Source organism: Xiphophorus couchianus, chromosome 2 (genome assembly GCF_001444195.1).
Source record: "Xiphophorus couchianus chromosome 2, X_couchianus-1.0, whole genome shotgun sequence".
In the NCBI taxonomy this organism is placed as follows: Eukaryota; Metazoa; Chordata; class Actinopteri; order Cyprinodontiformes; family Poeciliidae; genus Xiphophorus; species Xiphophorus couchianus.
The window spans coordinates 6,682,078-6,695,182 of NC_040229.1; the positions used below are offsets into that span (position 1 = coordinate 6,682,078).

At 37.0% G+C, this 13,105-nt stretch overlaps 1 protein-coding gene and 1 long non-coding RNA gene across 2 annotated transcripts; both read right to left on the reverse strand.

Moving 5' to 3' along the window:
* Positions 1 to 641: 641 nt before the first annotated feature.
* On the reverse strand, positions 642 to 8,981 carry nutf2 (nuclear transport factor 2). Its single transcript, XM_028035238.1, has 5 exons — positions 8,829 to 8,981; positions 5,332 to 5,453; positions 2,851 to 2,922; positions 1,750 to 1,848; positions 642 to 1,379 (listed from the first exon to the last, which is right to left on the reverse strand). Exons 2-5 carry the CDS (start codon positions 5,428 to 5,430, stop codon positions 1,266 to 1,268), a joined length of 384 nt encoding a protein of 127 aa, XP_027891039.1. The 5' UTR covers positions 5,431 to 5,453; positions 8,829 to 8,981; the 3' UTR covers positions 642 to 1,265.
* Positions 8,982 to 9,935: 954 nt separating this feature from the next.
* Positions 9,936 to 12,206, reverse strand: LOC114153248 (uncharacterized). The gene is made up of 3 exons (XR_003597296.1): positions 11,695 to 12,206; positions 10,611 to 11,603; positions 9,936 to 10,278 (listed from the first exon to the last, which is right to left on the reverse strand). It is a non-coding gene; the product is annotated as an uncharacterized LOC114153248 (long non-coding RNA).
* Between the last annotated feature and the right edge of the window lie 899 nt (positions 12,207 to 13,105).

Consider the following 13,105-nt stretch of genomic DNA (forward strand, 5'->3'; position numbering starts at 1 on the left):
ATAACTTATAGTACTTAGTAATCTGGAGCTACTGCTTAGGGACATATTTAACCCAACATGCAATAATTCATACCTGCTTATGAATAGCACAACTTTTTAATATACTTCAATTTGCCTTAGTAGAATCTTTCTGTAGTAGAAAAGGCACCAAAACTGACTCTGGGTCCCACATACTTTTAAACCCGCCCCTGGTTTTTAAATATAATGTTTGTTTTCCTACCAGGATCAGTAAGTAAATCTTTATTTGGTCATTAACCTCTTTAAAGTTCATTAAAATGGTGTAAATTTCTCATAGCTTAGCTTGACCGTTCAAAGCTAATCAGGTGATTTATTGGTGCATTTTACTAATAACTATGTAAATAAAAGTAATTTTTTAAGTCATATGCTATGAATCGTTCTGTTTTTATATTTTTTACTTGAAGTAATCATAATCATGTAACATTTCAGTGACCTCACAGCTATGACAGCTGAAGCAAAACCTCTGGAGATTGGAAGTCTTTATTGGCCACATCTGGGCCAAAGAAAGTGCCTGAAGCCAAACAAATAAACAAGAAAAAAAAAAAACTTCAGTACATCGGCTCTTCAAGTAATTTCTCTGGTGAGGAAACCTGTTCAGAAAATGACATGGAGAGACCACACAGTTAAGAAAAAATGTCCAGGTTTTATTGTGTATCGTGGCTGTAGTCCTTGTCGACTGCCAGATGTTGAGTGAAAGAGAAGAAGAAAGAAAGAAAGAAAACAAGATGAACGCTCGTCCTCCAACATCCTTTGGTCTGCAACAGCTAAACCTGGCAGCATGAATCACGCTTTGAGGAGCAGAAACTAAACTCGACTCACTAAGAAGAGCTAAGGTGAACACATGAATGGGGCGTCTCAAATCAAACCTGAACACGGATCTACAGAACCGAGTCAACAGCAGAGCAGAACGGGTTAGAATCAAAGCAGAGCATGAGTTAATGGCATCGATCGGATGTTTGTCCTTCTGGTGGCTTGAGTGTAGATACTGAAGATCTCCCAGCGTCATGCAGATCGGCGGAGCGGCAGACAGGGGCGTCTGATTGGTCGGCCGGCTTTCAGCGAAGAGGCGTGTCGCGGTTCTGCTGGGCTGGAGGAGAGGAAACCCACCTGGACGCGGGTCGGTGATTGACATCTAGGGTCCGGCGTTTTTGCTCGTTTGTCAAGCGGGCCTGAATGAGACGGAGGTAGGGAGGAGCACTTCCTCTGTCTCAGGCGGCCGCCCCTGCCCGCCGGCGTGGAGAGGCGGCCTAGCCAAAGTTGTGGATGGCCAGCCTGAACATGTCATTGGTGCACACCCAAGCATCGTTAATGTTCTTCAGGATGAAACTCTGATGGAAACCCATGATGGGGTCTTCATCCGCCTGCAGAGAGAAACCAATACTGAGTCACGTCAACGACAAACAACAACGCTAAGCCTGTCGCAATAAATCGATTAATTAACATTAAAACAAGCTCACTAAGGCAACCTGACGTGACCCAGATCAGATTTTTTTTGCCTTGATGTACCTGATCTTTTCAAACATGACCCGATTCTGTATGGCCAGGTCGCTTCCATCTGACCTGAACGTCTCTATTCTGCGTTCTGACACGCAAAAGAAGGAAAAACAACCATGGCGGACTATAATGAGGATTAAGTTGTTAATGTGCCGGTGTGAGCTTGCAAACACTGAGCACTTCTTTTTCATGGCAGTTGGCAAAACAATGAGAAATACAGACGACAGGTGCAGTTACCTTTAGCTGTCCTACGACCATACTCAAGATGCAGTTGTCTGGAGTTGGCTGGTGGTCCTGCGCTGTTATACTATGCGCTATTTTTGTGAAGGGGAGACTCTGGGAAACACAACAAAGCAGAAATATAAACAGCTGGGTTAAATTCAAGCATGAAAACAACAATAACCTGCAATAAAATGACACAAGGAGTGGAGAATTCCTCAAATAATCAGTGAAAATAGAAGATTAATACACCAATTAGTGAATTAGTTTTTGCCCAAATATTGCAGAATTACACAAACTTACATGAAAATGTCAAAATTTGCACAGAAATATAAAGAATAGCACCGTTTAAGACTGATTGTAAAAAATAAAAATAATTTTAAAAAAAAGGTAATTTTCAGTTAGTTATAAGCTGCAGTATGTAACTTTTCTAAAAAGAATATTTAGGTTTTTTTTTACATGTTGACTTTAATATGAGACAGAAAAAATGTGAAAAGATCGATCTCCTCCCCATTGATCTCCTCCAGAAATGGAGGAAAGGCTTAGCGCTGTCAAGTAGCCTCATGTAATTGCTGCCAAATGTACAGTTTTTCTGTAACTTAATGTTACAGAAAAACTGTTTAACCATCATACGTAGCTATGCTAACTAGCTTTAGCATCCATGGCAGCCTCCGAATGAGCGGAGCGTACACAAGCTGATTGACAGCACTCCTGGCTCTGATTGGTTGTATCTAGTTAGCACTGGAAGAAGGGAGAGGAGCTTTATTTTTTTTCACAGATTATCCGGTTCATACCGTACTGTCATGACATAGTGACTGTTTCAACAAATACGTAAAAAAATATTTTAAGTAAAATAACAAACTGCAGCTCCGTTTCACCTGCATAGAGCTTGACTGCATTTTGTCCAGTCAGAGCAAAATCCTACACAATTAACTCAAGGCTTGCCCACATGAAATATTCTGACTCATTGAGGCCCTAAAATGAAATGATGTTTTTCAAAAATGCTTTGATCCTTTAATGTTATGAAAAAGGAGGCTTTTCTTATTGACCTGCAGCATAAAATAAAAGAGTCAAAGTTTTTCTCCATTTCTTTAACCACAAGTTACCATGAAAACTCACAGTGAGCTTCTCAACAATTGCTATTTTTCCCTGGTAGGGCTGTCCTTCCCATGTAAGGCATGACGTATCGATCTGAGAGCAGAGAGGAGACGAATGTTAGCTGGAAAAATCATCCGCCTTCATGAAAAACAGTCAATCCACACGCAGAACCAGTCTGAGATAAATCAAATACAAAAAGGTTACAGCTCTATTAAAAGTGTTTTTACAGAACCTAAGGGTTAACCTCGCTGCAGCTGAAATTAAATATTGTTTTGGGTTTTATTCATATTATTATTTGGTATTTTCTGCCAATATTGCAATTTTCTTACTATTTCTACCAAACTTAATTTTATTTTCTATTTCTCTACCTGTAATGTTGTGATTTTTGTGAAACACTTTGGTCAGCTGAGGTTGTTGTAAATCTTCTACATACAGGTAAAAGCCAGTAAATTAGAATATTTTGAAAAACTTGATTTATTACAGTAATTGCATTCAAAAGGTGTAACTTGTACATCATATTTATTCATTGCACACAGACTGATGCATTCAAATGTTTATTTCATTTAATTTTGATGATTTGAAGTGGCAACAAATGAAAATCCAAAATTCTGTGTGTCACAAAATTAGAATATTACTTAAGGCTAATACAAAAAAGGGATTTTTTAGAAATGTTGGCCAACTGAAAAGTATGAAAATGAAAAATATGAGCATGTACAATACTCAATACTTGGTTGGAGCTCCTTTTGCCTCAATTACTGCATTAATGCGGCGTGGCATGGAGTCGATGAGTTTCTGGCACTGCTCAGGTGTTATGAGAGCCCAGGTTGCTCTGATAGTGGCCTTCAACTCTTCTGCGTTTTTGGGTCTGGCATTCTGCATCTTCCTTTTCACAATACCTCACAGATTTTCTATGGGGCTAAGGTCAGGGGAGTTGGCTGGCCAATTTAGAACAGAAATACCATGGTCCGTAAACCAGGCACGGGTAGATTTTGCGCTGTGTGCAGGCGCCAAGTCCTGTTGGAACCTGAAATCTCCATCTCCATAGAGCAGGTCAGCAGCAGGAAGCATGAAGTGCTCTAAAACTTGCTGGTAGACGGCTGCGTTGACCCTGGATCTCAGGAAACAGAGTGGACCGACACCAGCAGATGACATGGCACCCCAAACCATCACTGATGGTGGAAACTTTACACTAGACTTCAGGCAACGTGGATCCTGTGCCTCTCCTGTCTTCCTCCAGACTCTGGGACCTCGATTTCCAAAGGAAATGCAAAATTTGCTTTCGTCAGAAAACATGACTTTGGACCGCTCAGCAGCAGTCCAGCTCTTTTTTTCCTTAGCCCAGGTGAGACACTTTTCGCGCTGTTTCTTGGTCAACAGTGGCTTGACACGAGGTATGCGGCAGTTGAAACCCATGTCTTTCAAGAGTCTCTTGGTGGTGGATCTTGAAGCACTGACTCCAGCAGCTGTCCACTCCTTGTGAATCTCCCCCACATTTTTGAATGGGTTTTTTTTTTAGGGCGCGGTGATCCCTATCGCTAGTACACTTTTTCTGACCGCAGTTTTTCCTTCCCTTTGCCTCTCTATTAATGTGTTTGGACACAGAGCTCTGAGAACAGCCAGCCTCTTCAGCAATAACCTTTTGTGTCTTTCCCTCCTTGTGCAATGTGTCGATGGTCGCCTTTTGGACAGCTGTCAAATCTGAAGTCTTCCCCATGTTTGTGTAGGCTTCAGAACTGGACTGAGAGACCATTTAAAGCCCTTTGCAGGTGTTTTGAGTTAATCAGCTGATTAGTTTGTGGCACCAGGTGTCTTCAAAATTTAACCCTTACACAATATTCTAATTTTGTGACACACGGAATTTTGGATTTTCATTTGTTGCCACTTCAAATCATCAAAATTAAATGAAATAAACATTTGAATGCATCAGTCTGTGTGCAATGAATAAATATGATGTACAAGTTACACCTTTTGAATGCAATTACTGAAATAAATCAAGTTTTTCAAAATATTCTAATTTACTGGCTTTTACCTGTACATAAATATTTGCATGACTTTGACTTGAAAAGAAACCTCAGTAAATCCAAAATGTACTTTTCAAATGAATAAGACAAAAAAAAGGCTTCCAAACCAATAACTGGCTGGATGCTTACTGGTTTACATCAGTAGCTGCATTTTGTTTGACCACATAATCGTGCAATTTGACATTTCAAAAAGAACTTTGCTCAATGGAAACGTGTAAAATTTGAGAAAAATTCACATTTTTTGATAAAACGTTTTTGTGGTGTTTTGATAAGGTGGTGTTTTTGGCAGTAGACCCCTGGGCTAGGAAAACAAATCCCAGCCGATCAAACAAATGAGTCCAGCTACATTTTCCTATAGAGTCAGGTTGGTCAGCTGCTTCACATTAATCATGGTGAATAAACTACATTTAAACAATTTAAGTTCAATATTAAAGAGAATCTGAAAATGATGGATGACAAGCAGAACCCAAGTTTGACTCACATATATTGATCCGAGCTGCGATCTGTCCGAGTCGAACATCTGGTAGTAGTGCTGCACGAAGCTGGAGCCTATCTGCTCCCACAGAGGCTGCTCCGCCATCTTGAATCACCCTGCAACACACACTGGGCGGGGGGGTCACACACACACTGGTCAACCCGGATAAAAGCAACAAACATCTGAACATCTCAGTGAGCCAGAAGCCAGCAGCTGTTTCTGTGAAGAACGCCGCCAGCTATTAGGAAATAATCACAACGTATGTGTATAGGTGAGCGGATACACCGAACACCGAGGGCGGCTGTGCTTTAGGTGCATAGCTTTACGGACGAACCGCAAAATTTATTTTATATCATCCTGGTCTAAACAAATGGGTGGCGAAGCGCATCGTGACGTTACATGGCTGGTAGATGTGATTCTGTGTGTGACGGACGAAGGTGTCAAATCCCATCGCTAACATGGAGACAAAGCTATAAATGGCTGGGAAAGGTGAGAGTTAAGCTATTACATTTAATTGAATTTAAATTGCCTAAAAGCTGGAGTATAAACATTTTTTATAAGTGTATTTTTGAGTCTGTCTCTTTATTATTACATTTAATATAAGTTGAGGTTTCTGTATAACTTTTCTTCAGGTTAACTTAGCTCTGTTAGCTCTGATTTCTTCTTTTTCTCAACTTTTGTTCTTATTAGACAATTATTCCCTCTGGTTTTGGAATTTAACTTATTCTGTTTTTTTAACTTTCAGACAGTTACGATGCGCAACCATGGCTACAAGCTATTGTTATTACAACTGGGAGCAGCCAATTAGCATATCAAAAGCTCAAATAATAGCCTGAACTCTGAACCCAAAACCCAAAGGAGGAAATGAGAAATAAACTATCGAAGAATGCTCAAATCAGGGCTGGTAAAATAAACGCAACAAAATATCAGAAAATCCCAGAGGGAATTTTCTTCCATCTGCAGGAGAGCTACGGCTTCAGAAAACATTTATCATCCAGCAGGACAACGAGCCGAAGCATCCAGCTAAAACATCACAGAGAGAGTTTGAAGACAACGAGGTGGAGGTTCTGGAGTGGCCTAGTCAAAGCCCAGATTTGTTCACAGCTCTGGGCTGTAGTGTCCAGATGTGCAGCTTGACTGAGGATATTTTTGAAATAACTTATTTTATGTTACAGATTTGAATTTAATCATCATTATTGTAAAAATCAATTTCATTGACAATAATGAAACTGAAAATGTTCTCAGTTTCATTAATGATGTTGGACAAAAACAAAATTTTATTAGTAATGATCAATTTATGAAAGCAACAAAAGGGTAAAACATCAAGGCGGTGAATACTTTTTATGTGCATTGTGTTATTTATTCGAAATGCTTAGAAACGGTAATAAGACACTGAAATAGTTCTGCTGACTTCTGGGTTCCTGAATGTCACAAAAACGTGACATGAATTTATCACAATTTTTAGAAATACTTTCATCACCATATTATTCAGCACAACAATAAAGGATGCTAAAATTGTTAATGTTGTTCTAAAAATGAAATATTGCAAATAATATTTGGATTACTGTGATAAACAAGATAATTTAATTCTAAAAAATACAATTAACTCAGACTGAGCTTAAGGAAGTTTATTGTTGAATAGAAATTCCTCATTATGATGATACGTTGTAATTTTTGTTTCTTTCATTACAGGAGATAAGATGATCCTTTAAAACATTGCTCATTTAAAAAAAGCAGTACCCTAACAGAATGTCCAGTTTCACCAAAACAGAGACCTTGATGTTTAGAAATATAGATAAACTTTATATTCTCACTCTACATCTGTCACATTTTAGCTGAGTAAGCCGTTTTCCATTAGCAGGTTTGCAAGCATTCCTGCAGCTTGGAGGAAATGACCAGATAATCTGATCAGGAAGTCCAGCTCTGACCTGGGATGAACCCATCGGCCCAGTGCAGGTGAGGGAACAGCAGAGAATAAATTCAATAAATCAGGATAAAATTACAACTTTTAAATTAAAATCTAATCACTGAAATGTTGGATTGAACATTTTAGATGCTTTTTTTATTGTCATGGTAACTATGACCACATCCACTCATTGACTTAAGACTCCAGACTTGGTGCACACAATTCTACTTTTAACTGCTGTATTAAAACTTGTGTGTTTTCAAATGAAGACTGACCTAAATTCTGTTTTTGTTACTGAGAACAAACAAAAAATTTTTTCAGTTTTCTTCAATTGAGCCCAGAATAATAACACAACTGGATACATTTTATTTAACAATCTAAAAACAATTTGAAGTTTTGGATCTATGATTCCGCTCCTACAAAAAAATTGATTTGTATAAAATGTGTCATGCTTAGTTTATTGATGAGAAGGTAAAAAAAAAAAAACATTTTTGTGATTTTAGTTTTTTAAAAATTAGATTTTTTTGATGCCAGAACTTTTGAACTGACAATTTTGGCCCACGAGACAAAAAGTTTGGACACCCCAAGTCGGGACGTCTTGGTTTTCCAATGTGAAAGAGTGAGTTGATCAGATAAAGATAAACCACCAAAACACCAGCAGAGACATGAAATGTTGTGCTACAAACAATTTGTCAATAATTTAGAACATATAATGAAATGTACATAAAAAACTGATCTTTCTTCCCAAAAGATAGTCAATTTACAGTTTGGAAACATATTGAAAGATGTCCGTTTCATTTCTATTTTTTTCTCAGTAGCACTTTGATCAACTGTGGTTATTCTAACGTTCTTTATAAATAAAGGTAAGATTGGAAAATGACTTTTTTGTTTTCTTTTTACAGAAAACAGAGACACATACCGCAATATTGCATGCAAAACCGCAACACATGGCTTTAATTAGTAATTCTCAAAAATGAAAATACACATTTGTAAAACCAAAGCCCTAAACTGACAGCACAGGTCACGTGTTCTCAGGGTTGTTGCTGGAACAAGCTAAGCGCGCTAAAACATTAGGACAGGACCCGCCAGGACCCGCACAGAGGGACAGAAACGCAACAAACCCACACAGTTTGCGGTATAAAAAAGCAGAAGGTGAAACAATGCAGCGGTACCGACCAGTGGTAAAAGCTCCTCTTGTTTAGTCAGTTGACGTTAGCCAAGTAGCCGCTGCTAGCTTGTGAGGAAACTTGTCTGTTGATCCAGACTTTCCCACCCACCAGCTCAAATTAGCCGCCCGGGAAATAGTTTTTCCAAGGCGTTGGCTGACAGACTTATTGGGGTTGGTCTTCTCACTGCATGCTAAAAATACCCAGACCCTTCTAAAGTGCGGATACCTCCTGTGGGCCCGCGTTTATAGACCCCCGGACCAGCTACCCGACATAGGCGTGCCCGACGTTAGCCCCTTAAAACCAGAGGTTATTAGCCGGTTTGACTGGTCGTAGTATCCTTAATTAATTCAAACGCCTGAATAAACTCATGTGTCTTTGTTTTCACGTAGGTTTATGTCCAGTGCATAAAACAAATGACATAAACTTACCTCACTGTAACGCCGAGGCCGGCTGCACGATGGCACAGTGCAATGTCTCCTACGCTGCGAAGCCACGCAACCGAGGACGCAGCCGCCGCGGTGCAATGTGGTCGTTGTAGTCTGTCTTCTTCGCAACCTTTGGCGCTCCTATGGCAGCTGACACCCAATTTGTTGTATTACCGCCATCTACTGGATCAAACGTTTATCACAGATCTATGACAGGTTTCCCTTCTTTTTGTTCTTCTGCTTCTTGTGATTTTCCTTTTATTTGACTTGCATCCAAAAAATATTTGCAGTTGTAAATTTGATACCGAAGTGTACTCACTGCTTCCTTAAACTCTCCTTTGTGATTTATGAGCAATAGATTCAATAAATATATGCTGTGCCATTTCAAAATTGCAATAATCACAAAGTCCTGTTCCGTGTTAATCAGCTACTTTAAGTGATTTATTAAGACGTGTATGAGCTATTCTGATACGTGTTCTATTGATTCTAGTTTCTATGACAGATTTGATCTCATCTTTTTTTTAAAAAGGGAATATATTTTCTCTACATTTAACTATAGTTGACTGTAATCCTCTTTTCATTTTTATATTTCCTTCATATTATAACCATATTTTCAACTTCTTCAAAACGTAAATGATTAAAGTCACCACTAAGATGCTTCCAAAAGATAAACCCCACTCAAAACCATCTATGTATTTTATTCATTCATTTTGTATAGTTTTATCATTAAATCAACATGTTCTTTGGGTAATCTGAAGTAACATCATATTAACATCAACTGATGGAAAAACAAGTGGTGCATTAGTTGCTTCTGTTTAATCTGTAAAGTGCTGCAAATAATCACTGTTGTTATTAATATGATTATAAAGTTCTTGGTAAAGCTGATGAAAACTATTAATTATACCTGCAGAGTGGAGTATAACTGAAACAATTAAGTACAAATTCATTCATGAGCAAAAAGAAATGGAGTTTATTATAACATGTCAAGCAGAGAAAATATGTTAACTTAATAGCTTGGAGAATCTTTTTCATCTCTACAGAAAAGGTCTACAAATATTTAGCTAATCCTGCATATGTAGAGCTATAAAAAAGTAGCTTAGAGATTTCATCTGTTTTTGACATTTTGTCACACTTTAATATTCCGAATCCTTGCATTATAATATCAAAGACATCCTAAATAAATACAAATGAGGAAAAGTAAAACAAACAACAACACTGACATCTATCAGTCTGGAATGGCTGACAAATTTATATTTCTAAAGCTTTAAGACTCCACAGAACTACAGTAAGGACCATTAAACCTCAGTTGGAGGAAAAAGACACCCCTGCTTTAGATTATAAAAACTAAGATTATCTGAATCTTCTGCTTCATGTTGGAGTCATCACTGCTGTTGTCAGCTTGGATCTGACCGATGGTCACATGTTCATCTGGTTCTTCATGTGACTCTGCTGTCTAAACACACAGCAATGATAATTAGTCACAGATTCAGACACAAAGAGCTTCTTACAGCCCTCCCTGTTCAAACCAGCGGTGGACATTTGGTTGAATCATCAAAACAGTTTGGAGGAACAGAAATAGATTCATTTTGATAAAACATCATCAAAATGAATCAGTTCTTCTTTGTGGTCTGACTGCACACACTGCCCTATGTCCATAAAAAAAATGCTTTTGAAACAGGTAATTCATCAGTTTATGGACAAATGTTGGGATGAACTACTATTCCTGCCACAGGACAGTAAATAATACCAGTGTTGAAAATCCAAGCAGAAAGAGTAAAAATGTACCTGAAAAGCAGCTGAAAAATGACTTGGTTTGCTTCTTTTGTGGAGTGCCAGCAGGACTTCGTACTCAGTCCTGAAGAGTCTTTATATTAAAAAAAAACCCCCAAAAAAGCATTAATGTTATTGTCAAGATTTAGAGACATTGGTTGTTTCCATCTGTATTTGTTTGTCTCAATGACAAAGAAATGTAACTATATTTACCACTATACAAACATATTCTGTTTTTGCTTTTTTCACAGTTAAATGTTTCAAATTTCAAGTTATGTATCAGACAAAAATAATCTGAGTGAATAAAAAAAAAAATCTGTTTTGAAATGATAATTTACTTTATTCAAAAATATCCAGACCAGTCAGGCTCTGTGCATCTACTACAGTTTTCTGGCCGACCACCGATCTTTAAACAGCCTGATTTGCTGGATCCGATTTTGTCCATCACCAATTGTTTTTGTTTGAAAAGTCACTAAACTCGCAACAAAATTGCTAAGTTGGCAACAGACTGATTTTCAGACTTCATCAGTAAATAAGATCATTCTGTCATTTAAGTGTTGCTCAATCACCAACCTCCCAAAATTAAGGAAGTCAAGGACATTTTTTTTGGTGACACCTTAAAAAATACAATTGCTCCCCTTGTAATTTTCCTTAATCAACCTTTTGAGCTTCAGTTTCATCAGCAACAGACCGGCTTGATGCTGGACCAGTCAAATTATTTCTAGTTTTGAATAAAGATGTTTAATGACAAACTTTTCTACATATATATAGCTATATCTCTTTTATAATAAGAAACACCATCAAAATACAATCTGACTCAATGTGTTTTAACATTTTTAAAACAAGCACAATAATGTATTTTAATCTTGAGGAACGAACAAGATGAAGACATGAAATTAACGAAGTTACTGGCCCAAAATGTTTTCATATTCCTTTTGTGACAACAGGAAGAAAAGGCTTGTACATTCTGAAAGCACTGACTACACAACTGAAGATGTTGCGGTAAACCTGCAACCAGAGCACAAAAAGACGTGAGAGTTCAAGACAAAGAGTGTAAGATATTTCCTCTGGTATTTTATTGTGAACTGAAACTCCTCACCTCTGGTTTCAGTTCCTGAATGTGTAAGCTCATTAACAACCAACTTCTTTTTTTATCTTTCTTCTTAAGGAAAAATCTGTTCCAATCTCCTGGACAGAGCCTTTTTGTAAAGTATGGTTTTGTGTTGGTAAAATTAAATGAATGAAAAGAAGGAAACAACAGGTTGTTGTTTCGGAATAAGCAAATCACTTTTGTTTTTACAACTTTGGTAAAAGAGGAAGATTAACATTCTTACAATTTAAGTGCATTATACATATTTTAAAAAGTTTCTTAGCTTTATATGTTGTGTTTTTGCTCTGTTCAGCAGGTTGTGCCCAAAGACTGAACATTGTAGAACGGTTTCCATGGTGACGATAAAAGACCCCCCACATAGCTGTCCGTGCGATGCCTGACCACTTTGTTTATTTAAATTGCGCAGTAAAAACGTATTGTTTCCTAACCTATAAAATTCTCAGCAAAATAATCTGAATATCAGGTATTTACCGCAAAGACCAGTTTTTAGTATGTTAATAAATCTTTCCTTGATTTATTTTTTATTACATTTGTCAAAGAATACATAATTTTAACCATACTCATTATAATAATCATTATTACAATTATTATAGTCATTGCTGTTGTATCTGTTGTTATTTGCGTATAAATTATTAATTTATTGCTATTCGTTATTTTTTAGATATTTTTTCTTTAATATTTTAGATTCTAAACATTTTTTGTGTAGTTATGTATATCATTTTCTTATTTACCCATTTTAATCCTTTATTATTATCAGAGGTGCGGAGTAACTAATTACTTTTACTCAGTTACGTTTACTTAAATAACTTTCTGGTTAAAAATAATTTTAATAGTAGCTTACTACACCATACATTTTACTTGTGCTTGAGTAGTACAATATTGCTATATTACTCTTACTTGAGCAAAATTACTGGACTCTACCCACTGTTAGTAACTTCACTGAATGATGAACAAACATATTTTAACCAAAAATGTACCAGATACAGACACAAACCAACAATTTATGTTAAAAGTGAGACTACATGTTTGAATGCAAGCGTTATATTTTCTAGTTTTTATCTACTGAGCCTGCTGAGATATGTGTAATGTTTGATATTTTAAGGACTAATTAAAAAAATAAAATAAACACATATAAATTAGATAATTATGAAATAACAAATGTAGATGCAAAAACTCAATGTGTTTTCTGTACCTTTTTGACTTTCTCATAACTTTGTGCCTTTTGTCTGTCTGATGACGTTATTTTTAAAATAAATGTCCTGAGTAGTTTTACCAAATATTTTTTTACTCTTGCTTGAGTAATTTCTTGAATGGCTATGACTTACGTTTTCTTAAGTAAAAATATGTTGAAGTACTAGTACTCTTACGTGAATGCAATTTTTGCCTACTTCTTCTCCTT